General features: G+C 41.9%; 1 protein-coding gene across 1 annotated transcript; it reads left to right on the top strand.

Annotated features, from left to right (window-relative positions):
• Positions 1–7,890: 7,890 nt before the first annotated feature.
• Positions 7,891–19,366, top strand: LOC130581268 (tyrosine-protein kinase ITK/TSK-like; the record flags this gene model as incomplete). Its single annotated transcript, XM_057379280.1, has 9 exons — positions 7,891–8,084; positions 13,174–13,278; positions 13,578–13,659; positions 15,280–15,408; positions 16,058–16,098; positions 16,457–16,608; positions 17,169–17,234; positions 17,417–17,471; positions 19,287–19,366. Coding segments are annotated over exons 1-9 (881 nt in total), but the record flags the coding sequence as incomplete, so codon positions are not given.
• Between the last annotated feature and the right edge of the window lie 35 nt (positions 19,367–19,401).

The following is a 19,401-nucleotide window of genomic DNA, read 5'->3' as shown; positions in this document are numbered from 1 at the left end:
TTTTCGTTTTCTTCTAGGAAGAGTTGACGTTAGCATCGTGGATTTTTCAGTGGAGCTGGGCTTGCCGTCACCGCTTCTACAGGAATGTCTCCCTGGAATTTCTCCCTGGAATGGCCAAAAAGGGAAGGATTTCTCGACTCTTGGCCGTTTCTGTGCTGCGCTCTGTCCCTCGGCAGATGGCAGCAATGGCCTTGGTGTGACAGGGACTCATCGCCACACGGCTGTGTCACTCACAGATTCACTCTTCCCCATCGATCATTGCCCCAAAAKAGTTCCAGTTCAATGATAATTGCTTTGGATCCTGTTAATTATTTCTAAAAAGACGCAAAGTAGATCCAGAATAGTTACATTTATTTGAACTAGAAACCCTGAAATGATGCACAGCTCACATTTTATAGAATATCTGAATATTTATGCATTCCAAATTAAGTTGCACCTTACAATTTGAGTTGAATATTTATATATTCCTAACTAAACTAAATTTTACACTGAGTACAAGCCTGGCTACAAAATAGGCTGTTTTGTTTTTATTTGTAAGCGATTTGCTGAATTCAGACAAGTGTGCAGTTCCTTGCTGCAATTAAGATGTTTCTGCTTTGGAAAGGAGGTCTCATTCCTTCACCYTTCTCCTTCCTCCTGATCGTTCTCTCCTTTCTTCCCTCTCTGCTCTTCCAGCCCCTGCACTGGTTGGTACCACCACCAAGACATTGGCTTGCAAAGCAAACTGATGCTGCTCCAAACCCCACAGAAAATCGCAATTTTTCTGATTAAAGTTTTCCATTTCTATAGTGAGCAAAGTCCACACTTTGCTATGTACCCTGTGAGCATCAGGGCGAGCTTTGGAGAGAGGAGAGTGCATAGGAAGAAGGAAAGGAGTTTGGGGAGATGGGTTGGGGCATGGTTCTCCTCGTTTCTATGACAGAAATCTCATGTCTTGTCTCAGATCATTGCGTTACATCATACTCTGAAAGACAGGAATAAAAATCCTCGCCTCCAGAGATGCGTGAGATAACCTGAGTAGTAGGAGGTACCAACACACCTTTGGTTTCATTGGACTTTCCAGACTTTGATTTCACATTCTTTTTACAGGAGCTGAGCGTGATCTAGTGCCTTGCACTCAGTGAACTGTGCAGGGAGGATGTGAAATGGTGCAGCTTCAAACAGGAGCAGGCAGCCAGAGCCAAGCACTTGTTTTTTACACGGTCTCTGTGATCTTCTCGRCTCATTTTCTGTGTGATGGTGGCTAAGACAGGGGATATAAYGCCARCTAATGAAAYAAGTGTGTTTCAGTCTTGTTCTTGRTGGCGTGGCKGGTTCTCAGAAGGCCCATGGATGACTCTTTTGAGCTTATGGGGAGTTGCTGATATTTCTCCTTGCAGTGGTTCTAAGTGAGAAATTAAGAACTCAGAGGGTGAGTGTCAATTGTGGCACTCTACAGTGTGCTTTCTGCTCCATTCCAGCTCTTTTCTGAAATAAGGATGCTGTCCAGTACAAGCCTACCACTGATAATGCAGCCCAATTCCTACATCATCTCCTGCTTTTGGGAATGAGCTTGGACACCCCTTTAGCAGACAGTGAAGCAGTACCATGATATTCTCTGCCTCAAAGACTCAACATCTTAATTTACTGCTTTAGTTAATTTTATTTTCATTTACCTCATAACTAATTTTTTGCAAATTGGCATGTTTTGGTATCAGGCACCCCAGTTCTGTGAATTTAGTGTGTGCCATTGCAGTGTGCTGTTATTTTAGCAGAATTGGAATTCAAACATTGTACAAGCACAGTAAATATAACCCCATTTTCAAGCATGGTCTCAGAACAGCATTTCTCTCTTCTGTGCTACAACACGTTTCTTTTGTTTTTTACCGTTATTGCACTCTAAATAATAAATAAATGTGTACTTTTCTCATGTTGTCTGAAAAATAACCCCAAATTCCAACTCAATTCCAGTCTCCTGTTGGGTGTAGGTTAGGGTTATCTCTTACAGCCTGGCTAAGCAGTGAGCTSAGGAATTTCCTTTTTTGGTGATTGTTRCAGGCTTTGTTGYAGGATATACCARGGAGGAGGGYGAGAGAAAAGGAGCCTGTTGGGGGTGAAGGAGACTTAACCAAGCTTTATGTCTCCATCTGCTGYGGTTAATTCCCATCTCGCTGTCTCCTGCTGTGGCTTTGGGAATTCATGAATTTGCAGAGCAGCGTTGTGCAGCGTTCTCTTCCTGACTCCTCTGACTAAAATATCAGCTGCAGCCTACTGGCACACCTGCAAATGTAGGGAAGGAGTTTAATGTTCCCGTCCTGTAAAAACTGGGGCACACCACTGTGCAGTGCACATGACAGCTGAGCTGTTTCTTGCTGTTACCATAGTCAAACAGATTCAAAGCTCAGAGCTGAGCCTCTGTAGATATTTAGCAACAAAACAGGTATCTCATTGGTTATTTAAAAGACACAGCTCAAAATCCAGGAACATTTTGATAGAATCATCCAGAGCTCTTTCTTACACTCACAGCTGTAATGTTGTTTCTGAAAGCAGCCCCCTGACATGGTTTTTAATGCTGGGTGTTTTCTTGCTCACATGCCTGTGGCAACTGCTTATTCAAACATGTAAATGAACAGGTCTCAAAAAAATAAAAAAAAAAAAAAAAAAAAAAAAAAAGCATCTGCATGGCATGGAGAAGCAATTCCTGTCCAGCCATCAGTGACCTGGGCACGACAAACACGTCACATTGCCAGGGTAAACCGTGGGATCTGCAGCACGTTTTGCCAGCAGTGCAAGTCCCAGTATTTTCTTCAGAGGGAGACAGTGACAGGCACCACGACAGGCAGGCACTAATAAGCTGGAACAAATTCCCAGTTTGGGAATGACTTCATGAAATGAGGCTTTCCTGCTCTATTTTTGTCTGAGAGGGAAGAGCTGAGGAAAACATTAATTGTCCCTTCCTCACAGAAGAGCATGTCCTAACCCTGTGCAAGTTCTCCATCCAGCACAAAACGTGTTCTCTATGTTCCTGCCAGCCTTGGGAGTTATTCACTTCAGGCATTCAAATGATGAATAATTCACTCAATCCTCCCAGCAGATGATCAGAACAAAGCTTCTACTTTCCCAGGGTTCCCAAACAGCTCACAGGAGAATCTTGCTCTGCTTCTACAAGAGCAGCTCCCTGGGTCACTGGGAGCAGTGTGAGTAGATTCAAAGGTGCTCTTGTAAGAGTTTGAGGAAAGCTGGACACATCTAGCTCACAAAGACCCAGCTAATTCTTCCCTTTTTCTGCAGCTTTCTGTCTTGTGCCTTGGGTCTACTGGAGCCACATTTATTGGGGTGATAATGAACTRCCAAAGAAGCAAGGCAGCTGAGTAACCTAAATAAGAGTTTCTCACACTCTAAGGAGGAGAATGGGTTGAATTATGGAAGCTTAGAAGTTGAGTAATAATCATCACATTGAGCAGCTGGTGGAAAGGAAGAGCTGGCACCCAGGCAGTAAACCTGACCCAAATATTGCACATGATAGAAGGATATAGGTCAATTTATGAGAGTGAAGAGAGAGTTGCAGCCTTACAGACTGGTTTTTTTACAAAGACAAAAACTATCTATATTTAGCTTTATAAATTTCTCTGCCGCCTTCAGGACATAAACCTYGGTATCGAAGCAGGATGTGCGGGTGGGGAGATTTTCAGAGTCTGCAGTAATCAAAGTGTGAATTGCATAATCTGGGTAAAACCCATATAAAAAAATCCAATCCCTAAAATAACATTCTTTAAAACCTGTTTGCAGGAGGTAGCAAGGAAAGAACAAAGGTGATTTAAAGAAAAAAAATAATCCACTGAGGCCACAGTTGATAAGATGAGCTTTATCTGCAATCTCAACTTGCCCAGCACAGAGGAATATTTAGAGCACACAGCAGCTCAAACTTCAATCTGAATCATTTAAAGTATTTCAGATTTTCCTGCATATGGTCAGAAAAGTGTCAAAGGATGCATGGTAGAAAGCTTTATAAAAGCACTRAAGCAGAGAAGATACCTAAAAAATTCATCACCCCTCATCTTGAAATTTAGTCTTACAGTGGTTTTAAGATATTCAGGACATTTAAATTTAATTTTTTTTCTGCTAAAGATACAGGATTTCTGTAACTTGCAATATATAGCACTGCCAGAATTCTTAAAAGGAGCATTCAGTGTAAAACTGTCCCACCCTACAAGGTCAGGTTCCAGAAATGAGTGGGATATTCCAGCCCTCCTGAGAAGCCCTGTCAGTAAGGCTTTATCAGGCAGCCAACTTGGTCCTAGGCACGTGGTGCATTTCTACCTTTATAAATGAATACAGATAGTTATCCAACTCAGCTCTAGAAGGGTCCTGAAGCACTTCARTGCCTGAAGCTTTCCTTGAAAGGATTATAACCCTTATTGACCCAGATGGATAATGACAAATGATTTATGTCTCCAGGTCGTGCCTTGAAAGGAACAAAGAATGTTTTCTAAAATCTGGTCAGGAAATAATGATGTTTGAAATTAAATTCAAATACACCTAAATGGGTTACTCTCTCCTAAAGGTACAATTAAATTTATATACAATTCTTAACCCATGTGTTTTTTGTTTATATGTGTCAACCTGGCTGTACATTCTTTAGACTTAGCATTCACTTGTGGTTTTGTCTTGCTATGCTAAAGGATTTGTGTGTTTGTTACATGTGAGGTTTGGAATTRAAGTGAAAAAAGAAAAATGAAGGGGTACATCTGTGGCAAGARTGAATACAAAAATGTGTCAGCCCCTACTTTCCTCCCCAGTTCAACAGAGTAATGGGCCCATAAAGGTATTGTAAAGTAAAATTAGTTAGCAGCTCTCACTGAAACCAACACCTGTGTTTATATCAAATCTGTATTTTTATGCAGYCTGTGTTTATATCAAACCCCATGTTTAACCAAATCTGGCTGTGTTGACTTGTTTCCTGCCCCATGGTCATTCATGTTTTTTCCCTGTTTACTCTCCTAGCTGCTCCACCTTCACTTTAAACCCTGGAAAACTCCGAGTGGCCAATCCCACCTGCTGAATCCTGCTAGTCCTAACACGCCAGGCCAAAATCTGTGATTATTTTCTTGCAATTATTTTTGTATTTTGTTGTGCATCTCTCTGCACGTGTTGTATCCAGTCTGTATGCTCAGTTTCTCCTTGTTCCTCTCTTTCACCTTTTACCTGGCCCCTCGCAGCCCTTCCCATCAGACATCATGTCACACCATGCCGTGTTTACACCAAACCAAGCGCACTTGCCAAGCCCCCTATCTGTGTATTTGATCAATTCACTCCCCTCCTCGTGTCCCTCTGAGAGCTCATCTCTAATCTCATGAACAGATCAAGCTGCCAGGCACTGYGTTGAAAGAATTTCTTGGTTCTCCCCCCACTACTCACCACCTTGGTTTATCTCCCCTTCCCCCACATCCTCCATCTCCAGCAGCATCGCTCCCCTCAGAGGTCTCTGTGTCTCAGCTCTGCTGTCCTGTACTTCTCATTTCTTCTGTAGAACTGCGTGTCACGCCCTTGTATTTCTATTTATGTTCAATTTTCTGATAAGGCAACTTGTGTATCTCCACCAGCAGACTGCAAACCGCTTTGGTCCAAGCTGCAAAGATTTTTYACAAAGTTCTTAACACACCATGGTTAGTGTGAAGAAGAGACTAGAAAGAGTCACAGTCCTAAGTGTTACTAGCAAGAAATGCAATGCTGTTAAAATCTGTCGTTATAAACTTATCTGTACTGACACAAATCAAATTAAATGTGCGTTGATCAAAATCAAAGCCTTTTGGGGGGGTAATTCACTGTTGAAAGCATAGGGAAATCTGTGAGTTTATCAGGGCATTCTGCTGCACATTTTTTGGTTTCATAATCACAAGAAAGGATCTCTGAGCATAATGTAAACTAGCAAATTTTCAAGCACAAGGGAAGTCATGTCATGCAGAAGTGGTCCTTTATTTTGGAGGTGCAAGGTCTGGAATTTATCCAAATCGCTGCTGCTTACCCAGGGCTCAGTTCTAGAAAACTCTGATCAAACTCTGTGTTTTTTGTACACATGTACTGCATGAGGCAGACTGGCTCACACAAGAATCGGGAAATTTGGCTTGGGCATTCATCCTGGTCTACAGATAGGTATGAAATCCCCCTTGACAGCAGTGAGGCTTTTTTTAGGAGATAACACACTTGTGTCATCTCACCACAAAAGTTTCTTGGTACTGTCACTCTGCCAAGAAATGAAGTACAGGTTTAATGGACTTCAGTGTGACAGATGTTTCAATATCTGCTGCGTCTTGTCTTCAGCAAGACCACCATATTTATTTGTTTATTAATTTATTATGTATTTTTATATTTTTTTATGTATTTATATCAACGTCAGCTGCACAATAGCTTCAGTCTGCCCTTGTTTCTGTCTGTGGTGCTGCATTGCCTTAAGCAAATTCTCTTACAAGTCTGTACATCAAATGCTATATTTAAATTGTATTTTTATGGCAAATGCAAGTTCTTAATTAGCATTGAACAAAATTGGTAATGAATGTTTGATGATGCCTAGAACAGAGTGCCTAAATAATAACTCATAGAACAGCAAGGAAGGGATGTGCCGCTTCTTTCTTGGAGGGGGAGAAGCAATATATTCTGTTGAGAATATGGTTCCCTAGTCACTGCATGAACTGCCCTAAAAAAATCCTAAGACTTCATTTTTTTCGTAATTCTCGTATTTGTTCCCACTTTTTCCACCTCTTTGTTTAAAATAAATCTAGTATCTTCTTTTGAGCTTGCAAACAGCTCTAAAAATACATTAGCAATAAGGAGCTGCCTCGTTGTACCCTAATGCTGCATTAAACTCAGCACCAGTAAATGGTTTACACTGGAACAATTTTCAGAAATATCAAATTAATAGGAATACTTATATTGCTGTTTTCCCATGTTCCACAAGACTCCATCTCTCCAAGCCCCGATACCATYAGCAATATAATCATACATCAGTAACACAAAAAATACACAAAATATTAAAAATTAAAGAGCAGAGTAAAATGAATTTCATTTGTTTTAAAGCAGAACACTGCTGTTGTACTGACTGCATTGGATGCACATTACTTCTTTTATAATTCTATATTTAGCCTGGTGCTGACTGCCCTAAAAGGAAASCAGATGTGTTTGCTGAGGAAAGCAGATGTGTTTGGTTGGGTGTTTGTGCCATTTCMCTGATGACACTGGCCTTGATTGCATCCACAATGTAACTGTCAGTTAAAATATCTACCGACTGCAAATATTTATCATTCCGTATACAATTTTATCCTGGATATCATTTCTTTGCTTATATGGTAGGAACTTTCACCTAATCACAGACTCATTAAGGTTGGAAAAGACCTCCAAAACCATCGGATCCAACTTTTGACCAAACACCACCTTGTCAACTAAATCATGACATGGGGCACTTGGTCAAAATCCAGCGTATGAAATCTGTGTAGAATTAAATACTCCAAATGGAAAGGCATCATTCCTTCAYRAAAGAAATCAGGATTCATGACCTAMTTCTGKGAGGACAGCAGGGACACTYAYCCTGTGCATCCATGTTCAGTGTGTGCATTTAGAGCTGATGAGCGAGTAGGACACAGATGCTTCATCATGCCACACCCCTTTAATTAATCCTTAATCATTGATTCACATCTATTGCATGTCACTCAAGTGTTATTTTTTTCCACAACATTTACCTTATATTTCAACATGTGCTGTTCGTTGTATGACTTCAGAGAGGATGTGGTTATGGTGTGACAGAAAGGAAGCTTTGCTGTAGATGGGAAGATAGAGCTCAAAGCACCTACGCTACCTCTTAAACTTTTTTTTTTTTTTTTTAATTAACTGTCTTCTTTCTTGTGTTTCTCTCTTTGACGGGTGCTCAGCGTAGACTTGCCATGTCCTGGGAGACAAACATCCTTGGCTCAGCCATGAATAACTGTGTGCTCCTGGAGGAACTGCTGATCAAGAAATCCCAGCAGAAGAGAAGGACTTCACCCTCCAACTTTAAAGTGCGCTTCTTTGTCTTGACCAAATCCAAGCTGGCTTACTACGAACATCGCCACGGGGTATGTCAGTCACTTTCTCTCTCAGAGTAATGMAAGGAAGGATGAAATTTGTTAAAGGAAGGGGAGGATGCTGGTGGAGGGCAGGATKATCTTTGTTAAGTTTTGTTAGCTGTTCTGGTCCTCGCTACAGAACCATGCACTGAAAATTGGTCCAATTTAGAGCTTCTGATCAGTGGGCATTCGGTGTGCACAGAGGAATAACATTACTTTGCCAGTTTCTAGAAAGGATCTAGTTTTGTTGTAGAAATAAACTGTAATAACCAGGGTGTGCAGGAGCTGTGTGAGGCTGYGCCTGGCACCTCACACGGGCACAYGGAGAGGCGTWTTCTGAAGGTCACAAGTGTTCYCTGATTGCATCTGGGAARAAAGTTATRCACAGATCTTCACTCTCATTCTTTTCTTCAGGGCATCAGGGTGATGGCTGGTAGGAGATCCATCTTGCATTTAAAAATAAATTCAGCTGCCACGTGGAACAAGTCTGGCCCTTGGAGCTGTGACGATGAGATCCAGGCTCAGGGCAGGCTTTGCTTCCCCAAGCTTCCATTTTGCTGATTCACTAAGTATGAAGAAAATTAGAATTCAATCTGTGCACCCCATTGTGTTTAGTGCTCCAGTGAAGTGAGAATTATTTCCTTCTATTAGGCTGGATGTTTGCTGAGCCTCGTTACAGTTGTAAATAATATTGCTTGTTTTCCAACAGTCACTGAACATGCTGTTAATCCATTATGTTCAGGCACTGCTCCTGTAGGCAGAGCAGAACTGGATCCAGCACAGGCAACTTCAGACCATCTGATCTTGCTCAGTTGCAGAAAATTAAGTAAAAACAGAGCCCAACAAAAAAATAAAAGTATTATGTGCCCTCCTCGTGTTTTGTCATTACCTGTTTGGGGTTATAAAGCAGCTTTGAAGGTTAACACTTATTTTTCCCTGCATGTTATTTCTCTTAAATATGTCCAATGAAATGTTTTTCTTGCTTTTATTTTATAGTTCATGTTTTTCTTGCTTCCATTTTAAAAACAGGACACTATTCATTGCTGCATAATGTGACTATGGTTTGGACTATCTTTGTCTGTTCTCCAAATTTTTTTTCAAATGTCACGTTTGTAAGATTTTGAATTCCATGATAACTATTCCACTAAATTGTTTGGGGTTAAATTCTGAAAAGCATCTAATGATTCTGCTGCAGGTGTTTACAGAAATCTTCCCAACAAGTTTTCTTTGGTGCTTTCTGAGTCTTGGTGGACTTGAGAATAATTCAGCATCCACTAGGCTTACATATTTTTGCAGTGTCTTGTCAGAATCTTGAGGGACTGAAATAGTTTGGAAAATTTGACTTGGTGACTTTGCAGTGGGGCATAGAATTCACACATTGTGTTTGCTGAGATTTTCCCTCTTTGTCTTCCAAAAGGTCATTTAGGTGAGATGAGGGCACCCTGGGCATAAATTCAGGTAAAACAACTACCAAACTGCTTAAAAGTTTGATAAGTCCCACAGATTTCAGTTGGATGACTTAAAGTAAAATACACACGTATGACTTAAGCCCTGTTTTAAATATTCTGCCTGTATTTAACAGGGTTTAGCACCAAGTCTTTCTCTGCATTTTGAAACTGTGGGTATAAAGAGATATTTAAGAACGTGTACTATCAGTGCAAAACAAGGTATTGCAAAACAAGCAGGCCAAAAGGGGACAGGGATAATTCTGCAAATGATACCAAAAGCTGTTGAGACAACTGACATCATGAAGGCTATTTTTTGCCATAGATGCAATGTCATTTTTCATTGTAATTTTTGCCTTTCTGCCACAGCTGACAGAGAGCACTGTTCTCCTCAGGGGCCAAGCACACAGTCACCCTTAATGTTAATGAAAGATATTTGCATGTCTCATTAGGAGAATGAGCCCCCAATAACTGACAACAATAAGAAACTGTGTTTTCTGGAATTCATTATACACTGCACAATGCAGGGCTGTCTTAATATAAAGCAAAGCCCTGATAACAGGCACATGAATTCAGCCCCCTCTCTGCTAAAAGACATCAGAAGTGCCTTTATTACAACATGCAAATCTATTCCAAAGGCAAAAATTATTTGTTTCAGGGTCTGATTTTGTAGCAACTGTACATGTGAGTAAACAAGTGCATGGGAATAATAATTTTAACTATTTCAGTGAGTTTGATCCTCATTACAATAATGGATAATGCAGGCACTGGGGAAGTGTCTGGGACAGAATTCCGAATATCCTTACTTAGACTCAACCAAAGTATTTAAACTGGTGAGTTATCTATATCCCATTCACCCGACACTTACAGCTCTTAGCAAATCTTTCAGGCACAAAAATATTTTGAAATTTTATACCTTCATGCACTTGTGGGCTATTATTAGTCCAGCAATGAAAGGCTCACAGAGAAAAGGCCGAGTTCTCCTTTCATTTATATCAGCTCAGCTCTTCCTACACTGGTCAGATGCTCAGGAGGTCACACAGAATGAGTCAGCCTTGTCCTGGGCTCTTTCATTCACATCTTTGATCCTCAAATCAAATCAAATCATTTCTATCCTTGAGATAGAAATGGCAAAGATGGCACTTTAGTGTGCCTTGAAATCTGTTTTCAGGCTCTTGTTCCAGGAGAACAAACGAATAAACTTGGCTGAAAAGACTTTTATGAGCATCCCAAAAATGCTTTAGCTGTTCTGTTGCTTTATCTCCACATTGGGTTCTTGCAGCAATCCAGCTGCCCACAGGAACAAAATCAATGTTTTGCTCCTCAGTCCAGTCCCTTTTACCTTGATTATTCTTACACAGAATCCATCTTGTCCACCCTGCCATGGAAAGAGTTGGTTTTCTCCCCAGGACTGATGTAACCAGACCAGGGTAATGCCTGGTTTGTGAGCAGTAATTCCAGTTTTTGGTCCTGCTGGAGGACTGTGATTGTTTTTTATCTGCTGAGGATCTGCTGAGCTCTGGCTGTGATCCAGACCCCAATGTTGTGCTATCACATGAGATTATGAGGAGCTTCCATTGCTGAATTGTGCTGTTAAAAGGAGCACAGTGGGTCATGAGAGCTGCAGGACAACTGCACAAAGCTCCTTGAGGAGACTTTCAGCAGAACCCAGAAAAGCATCAACAAAAACCAAAGTGCAGGGACAGAACAGAGCCTGTGCCTGGCACAGCATCGCTTCCTAAAGCCTTGGGGGAGGAATGCATGTGGGTAAACCCCAGCACTTCAAAGGAATGAGATGAAGGAGGGCTCAGTGCTAGCAAAATTGAAGGTTTTTATAGGATATAAATGGCTTTGTGTCTCATCAAAAGGGTAGGAGTCCCAGGAGGAGAACAAATGACAGAGGAGGTTTTGCAGAAGAGACAGAGGAAAGCCAAGTCTGAAGGAATGAAGTGAATAGATAAGAAAGGAAATAGATGGTGAAAATGGGATGCAGTAAGGCTTTCTAAGGCCAGCCAACTCTCTAGAGTTAATTGGTATTTACATTTAGGGGTGCTTCAAAGCCTTGGGTTTATTGATTTAGAGGAATCCCACACCCCACAGAGCCACACAGGCAGATGTTGTCCACAGGAGACAGTCCTGGCAGAAAATCCAGAGACACTGGTTAAACTGCCAGCACAAACACAAACACAAACCCCAAATGCACCAGCAAAGGCCAGCAAGAGCCATGTGAGACCACACTGTAATAATTTCCCTCTTTTGCCTCAAGTCCAGTCATAGAAAGGAGAAATATTCAGCCAGTGGTGCAAGGATTGAGATCTGATGAGCCTCAGGGCCTGTGTTTTGGGGCTGTTTGACAGGGAACTGTGGCAAACATCACCCCAATCTCCAGAGGCACTGCTGCTGCCTTGTTTTAAGCTGAATTTAACCATGAAAGGCAGGGGAGTGGCAGTGGGGGGTGGCACAGTGGTGGGGACAGAGCTGCAGGATGGTGCTGGCAGAGGGAGCCAGGGGCAAGAGGGAGCTGGAGGGTGTAAGACACAAACATTTGGGGTCCAAGGAAGGGTCAGAAGGTTGCCAAAGCCCTGCTGAGGCTCTGAGTGATAACCTGTGACAGGTACAGTGCAGCAGCTGAAGTTCAGGCTCCCTCCTGCTGGCAGTGTTTGGAAAACAGAAGCTTTGCAGTGTTTTGCTGTTCTCAAACCTCACTGATTTCCGTCACCCTGTCCCAAAGCTGAGCTGGTGTTTAATCCCTATGAAAATGAATCAAAACAGGAAACCAGCTTGCTCTGAAGAGCAAACCCATGGGTAGTGGATCCTGCAGAAGCATCAGAGGCTGAGCCTTGGCTCTGCTCCCCCCGGCTGCCCTCACCCCTTGATGCAAAACCCAAATGCCACTGGCCAAGGAGCCATGGAGTGAGGATCCCACAGGGAACAGGGGATACCAAGACAGCTGGGACACTTGAATTTCCATTCTTTTTATTCTTTCCTCACTGCCCATACTGTTATTTGGGTATCTGGTATATGGTGAATAAAAGCACAGCAGAGGATGCCAGAGAAACAGCTTTGTTGGCAACTTTTTGAGGATACTATTAATTTCAAAATTTGCTGTTGTTTTTTCCTTAGCTGAAAAGCCAGACAAAACAAAAACAGAAATGTTGTAGTTTTTTGGAAAACAGATGCAGTAAAAATGTACATTTTGGATGAAATGGATAGTTTTGAAATTCTCAATACCCAAACATTYTTAAAATAAAATATTTGTTTATATCTTTTCAATATGAAACAGGAGTGTTAGCAAGCAGAACATTTAGTGAAAACAGTTCTTTTTTGGCTAAAAAGGGATTTCATTTTGCTGGAATAAAAAAAGTGAGAGCTGAATTTCAACCAAAGTTTTGACTGGTTCTCCAAGAATCCATGTGCTGAATTAAAATATGTGTATCTGCACACATGTATGTGGATATGTGCATGTGTACGTGAATCCATATAGAGGTGCCTATGTAAGAATGATTCTTTATATTTTTAAATGTCTTACATAATCAGTTAATTCACTTCTGCTCTATTAAAACTAAATCTCCCATGGACACAGCAGTCAGGTCTAATTATTCACTTAATCCACAATCATTAGCATCAACCAAATGCTTTTCTCTGTCTTGTAGAAAAAAAAGACTTTGAAGGGTTCTGTGGAACTTTCCAGGATTAAATGTGTGGAAATTGTGAAGAGTGACATCATCATTCCCTGTCAGTACAAATATCCTTTCCAGGTGAGTCTGTCTGTTGGCTGTACTGAGAGAGAAATCACTTCATTTTGTATTTCAGTAATATTTCAGTTGTTAATGAACCAAACACCAGGTTCTGGATCAGAACCCCTTCTCCAATTTAAATCATCAAAAGTCAGTGAAGTTGAGATGTTTCTGAACAGTCCCTATTGCTCCCCCTCCCCACATCATCATTTTGCTTGGCAAGAGGGCTGCTGCCTCTTTCCTTTGGTGCCCCCCTTGTGACCAATGACTCTGGGGTTGCTTCTCATGGCTGGCTCCTTTCTTCCCCCCCCCTTCTCCAGATTGTCCACGACAGCTACATCCTCTACGTGTTTGCACCCAACCGGGAGAGCAGGCAGAGATGGGTCCTCACGCTGAAGGAAGGTAAAAACCCCCTGTGCCCTCCTGACTGGGGAAGGTGCTCATGTCTGACAAGTTTTCTCACAAATAATGCACAGAAAATGTGCAAGAGGAGTCGATGTCTCTCCTCTCAGCAGGCAAAATGGTAGTGGGTAAAAAAAAAAGGAATTGCTTGTCAGTGTAGAGGTGTGTTTTCAGCAGCCGTGGGGAATTTGGATGTGGAATGGTTTCTTTGGGGACATTAATGTCTTCAGTGTCTGCAGGGAGGTGTCAGAGCATGGACCAGGCTCTGCTTGGCAGTGCCAAGCATTGGGACAGGAGGCAATGGGCAGAAACGATGCCCTGGATGTGAGGAAGAACTTCCCAGTGCAGTGACCGAGCACTGATTGCCCAGAGAGGCTGTGGGCTCTCCACATCCAGAATATTTGGATGGATATTCCAGAACCATCTGGATGCAATCCTGTGCCATGTGCTGTGAGATGACCCTGCTTTGAGCAGGAAGACAGGACCAGATGACCCCACTGTAATCCCTTCCAACCTGACCCATTCCATGTTTCTATGATTTGTGTCTTTCTAGAATAAACTCTTAATAAGTTGCTGTGATTTGAGGTTTCTTATTCAGGAACAGACGAGGATTTTCCTGTGGCTAATTTTTTTAAATAACTTTTTCAGCTCTGATTAACAGATTTTTTTGGTTAAATTACAACCTTTTTAGAGGATCATGATTATTAAGGAGCATTTTTGTGGGTAGCTTTCATTTCCTGTTCACCTCCTGAGTTGTGCCGTGGTTCTCTCCCATGGTGCTGCAGAAACCAGCACTGGGGGCAGAAACAGCAGAATGAAGAAGGTGTTAGTTGGTTACGTAAAAACTGCAACAGGCTTCTCTCATAGCTTTTTTTTCTGTTTTACAGCACTGCTGCTGTATTGTTCCCTCTGAAAACATTGTGCACTTCATGCACTGACTCTTGCAATATTATTATTCCCCTACCCCCAGCTTCTACTTTATCACCACTTCTCATTCAACATTTTGAGACTGTCCTCTCTCCTGGACAATTTGAACGGTCTCTTAAAACAGGCCTGCAGAATTTTTTTTTTTGTTCTTCTGAGGAAAATTATTATTATGACAGATAGAGACCCTGAGCTTCAGAAAGAAGGATGGTAATCACTCACACAGGCATTCAAGACTGGTGTTTACATGTGCAAAAAATGGTGAATGCTGGTGAATGCCAGCTTGTGCAGCTCCTTCTGAGCACCAAGGCAAACCAGCAAATATCCTGGGAACATCACTAAATGGCCTGCTGGGTTTTATTTCTTTTTGTGTGACACTCCTTCTTTGGTTTTGGTGTTTTATCATTTTAGGGAGACTCACACTTGTATTTTTCTGTTCTACCACACAGAGAGACATGGGTTCCATCACCAGCAGGAAGATTATTGCTCCACATTGATGGTGGCATTCACTCCTTTTGGGAGAAAGGAAAACATTAATGGAGGAAGTTGATAATGCTAACCAAAGCTTAGCTTGAAAATAACAGRAAGCTTCTTTAACAAGTTTATTTCYATTTAGTTCTAGATTGCTTTTAGAACTAATGTGTATGCAAATAAATTCATTTTCCCCCTACTTTTTCTTCCCCGAATGTTTTTCAGAAACCAGATACAACAACAGTTTGGCTTCAAAGTGTCATCCAGATTTTTGGTTAGATGGCAAATGGAGATGCTGTGCTCAGACAGAGAAGATGGCAGCTGGCTGTGTGCTGTATGACCCCACCAAAAATGGTAAGTGACTTATTAAAACCATCCTGACATAGAAAATATTTATTCCTAGCAAAAGTAAAGAATCAAATCCATCTTGTAGAGAACATAAAAAAAATATTATGTTACATTGCCATAAAAAGACATGCTCCTGGATTCTTGAGCTGTTCTGGCTTATGTTTTACTGCAAGTGGTTTGGTTTTGTGGGGCTTTTTTTTTAAATTCACATTTTCTTTGGTATGATGCTTGATGCTGCTTTTGGAAGGAGATGGAGAACTAAGAACTTGATCAGCTGTGGTCAGTCAAGAAGCCATAACAACTTTCTCGAGATAAAGGCACCCAATTGTGTGTGTCCAATTTTCACAAAACCGTATTTCCTCTGTGGTTTCAATGGCCAAACCTAATCTTCACTTTGTATTCTGAAAAGGAATACAAGTGCTCAATCATTCATCACCAAAGGAACATTGACCTTGTATTTTGACCTTGATTCTTTAATCAATCTGTAGCCCAGTGTCCATTGAGATTCCCTGTGAAGTTTGCAGGGCTCGCTCTCTAAGCCCAAAGCTCGCTCTTCAGGGGGGTTGCATCACCTGCATCAGTGCTTTACTTTGGTGGTTTCTCCCTCGGTTTTGTCCTTATCTGCTTCAAATTATCTTTCTTGATTTCATTTCAGCCTCGAAGAAGCCTCTTCCTCCCACTCCTGAAGATAACTGGGTGAGTGCAGTGGGGCTGTCCTTGGTGTCCTGTCCTGGTTAACTGCCAGTGGGGAGTGTGTCCTCATTTAATGTCCACCATGGTGCAGTGACCTAGAATTTCACCTGGGATAACATTTCCTGGGCATCTTCTGTGCAAACTGAAGTTGTTATATGAAATTCATTGTTTGAAAGTGCCAAAGATCCTCATGCTGCCACCAGATCCCACGAGATGCTCTGGGGTGCTGTGAGGCCTTTGAGCCCAGGGGACGCCAGTGCTGCCAGGAAAATATCACTTTAGAGAGCGTGCCATTGCTTTTTATGAATATAAATATGAATATGAGCATGAATCTGATAAGCCTTTTGCCTAATTTGTGTAGAAATTGTTGCTAGACCCAAAGGAGGCCGTGGTCATAGCCATATATGACTATGAAGCCCAGAACCCACAGGAGCTGACCCTACAGTGTAATGAGGAATATTATGTGATTGACAGCTCTGAGGAACATTGGTGGCTGATCCAAGATAAGAATGGGTAAGTCCCTTTTCCACAGCCAGTGTACAAATCCTTTCTAATTCCAGTTTGTTCTTCCATTAACATGCAGTTGAATCCCTTTTGTTTAGCTTTTGTGAAGCATCCTCCTATTTACAGGGGAAAAGTGGTGGGAGATTATTTAGGATAATAAATAATATTATCCTATGATTTTTATTTATTATAAAAAATTATTTAGGATAATAAATAATCCAAATTATTTAGGATAATAAATAATCCAAATTATTTAGGATAATAAATAATACTTTGCTGTGGCTGGTATTCAGGCAGCTGAAGAACAGGATCTGAAAGTTGATTTTAAAACAGTAAACAGTCCTTAGTTCAGACCAGTATTTGCAGTGATACATGGCGGGGGGAAATGATGAAACCCTCCAGGTTTAGAGGTGCAGTCTGTTATTTTCTTCTCCAGTAACCCTACTCAATATCTAACACCCAGCACTTCTGTCATGCAGTGAGCAGGCAGAGCTTTCAAGGCAGACTCCTACAGATGCAGAGAAAATCCTGTCTGTCAGCACCCTCACACTTTTCTTGCCTCTCAACAGGCATGAAGGCTACGTGCCAAGCAGCTACCTGGCGGAAAAATCACCCGAGAATCTGCAAATTTATGAGTAAGTTGTGCCTGTGTTTTTTCTGTACYTCGGAGYGCCCKGGATTTGAAACTACAAATCTCAAAYGCCCCAACCCTCCTCAYRTTCCACCCTGTCCCAGTGGGGACACTCCTTTCAGAAACTTTTCAGGAGAAACTTTCCTGGCCTAGAAATGCTGACTCAAAGTCTTTTGGTGTTTTCAGGTGGTACAATAAGAACATCAGCAGAAGCAAAGCAGAAACACTGCTCAGGGATGAGGTAAACCAGTGTTTGTGCATGGGGTGGATGGGAAACAATAATTAATGAATGGCAAACGAAGCCTGTGAGGGCTGTTTTGTGTGAGAGAGATGAACCCTGGGTTCCTGCTGTGTTTGTGCTCTTGGTGTGTGATGTGAGATAAAGGACCACCAGCACACCCCCCTTATCTCCTCATTAACTGAGCATGGACAGAGCTGTGCCACCCAAACACTGCCAAAACTCCGCTTCAGACCACGGTGCCAGCTGAGAACTCTGATTTTAGCTCATCTTTTCTGTCTCTGCAGGAGGACTGTGGATGCCAGCAGTTCTCTGAAAATCTAACCAATCTTGTGCTGAAGTATTTTGGGTGAAAGCCAAAAGTATGGCTCTGGGGTTTGTTTTTTTTAATTGTGCATGTAAGCACACATCTTTAATTTTTCAGTTGAGCCAGAGCTTTCCAGTGAAGATTGTACTTAAAAATACAAAGAATAAGCTTCTTGTTCAAATTTTCCACACAAACACAACCTCAATTTTTAAATCAACTCTTGCATTAACAGGTGGCTCAACTAAAGTGTTGTTTCTTGGAATGGTAATGTTTGGTGGAAATAAGAGCATTTTTGTGTGGTTTTGAAAAATCTTATATAAACTATTACAGGACATGTCCACACATGGTTTAGTGATTTTTTTCTTTTCGTCCTAACAGTGCAACTTTTCTGTGGTAGCTAACCCCATGTGGCTGCAGAGACTTCTGGTTCAAACCCTTGCAAACCTCACAGCTCCCCCCAGACACGTGAGCAAGGTTGTGAATGATCTTTAGCCAGGCTTGGTGTCAAGTGAGAACAGAAGGAAGGGCAAGAACACAGCTCAGAGTGGCTTGGGCAGGATGCTGTCTCCAAAACTTGCCCACCTCCAGTCCTAAAGCCTCACTGTGCGTGATTAGAAGCTTCTACAGCAGCAGAGAGACCTTTTTTAGAGCTTCCCTTTGTCAGATATTCAAAATCAGGCATTTTGAATGCCAGATGAAAAGCATCTTTACCTGCAAACAGAAGGAAAAATGCTGGGGTTATTGCCAATATATAGGTCAGTAGAGCACATTCCATCCAAATTGTGGTGTTAAATCTTCTTTGCCATCTAATCCATCTGGCTCTGTGAGATCATGGCCTATGAGACATTTTAGCATTCAGATGAGTAGAAAACAATTGCAGTGAAAAGTTAAAAAGGAAAATTGTTCTGTAAGTTCAGGGAAACTGCTTTCCTACCCATTTGTGTTTAGATACTGGATGACTGCTGGGTCTGTGAAAGGGCAGGATCATGTCCAGGTTTTTCCAATTTGTGGTACACGGGTGAATTATCTTTCATACACTCCCATATGGATTTTCTGGTGTTGGATAAACTCTGATTTGTTCTGTGGCTGCTGGCTCAATGGGGAGCACTCAGAGGGGTTTGCCTTCCCCCTCGACCTTCATGGAACATGTGCTCGGTCAGACAGGGCTGAGGACAGCCAGGGATTCAGAATTTCCAGAGGAGAGCCCTGGAGGGGCAGAGAGGCACACCCACACGGGCTCAGCACGAGTGCCTAGGTCTCATTTCCTCTGAGAGGAAGCAGAGCTAAAAGCACTCAACACCAAGACCTGCAGAGCCCAGCAGCCACAGAGCTGTGCATGGAACACACCAAGCTCTGCCAGCGGGGTGATGGCTCTTTTTTTCCCTCCATGTTTAGCACATTCTCATGACAGGGCTGAAATAAGCACAGCTTTGCCCCTAGCCTGTTTATTTTTAATTTTTTTTTTTCCATTATGTCTTTAACCAGTTTTCTCTCCTTTGCTCTTTTTACAGGGTAGGGAAGGGGCTTTCATGGTGAGAGATTCGAGGCAGCCTGGCATGTACACAGTCTCTGTTTTCACCAAAGCATTAAGGTACAGCTGAGCTCAGCAGCTTTGCACATCAATTA

The sequence above is a fragment of the Malurus melanocephalus genome, unplaced genomic scaffold, assembly GCF_030028575.1.
Source record: "Malurus melanocephalus ecotype Western Australia unplaced genomic scaffold, MMel_1.1 scaffold_399, whole genome shotgun sequence".
Lineage (NCBI taxonomy): Eukaryota > Metazoa > Chordata > Aves > Passeriformes > Maluridae > Malurus > Malurus melanocephalus.
This window is presented reverse-complemented; position numbering and strand designations above follow the sequence as displayed.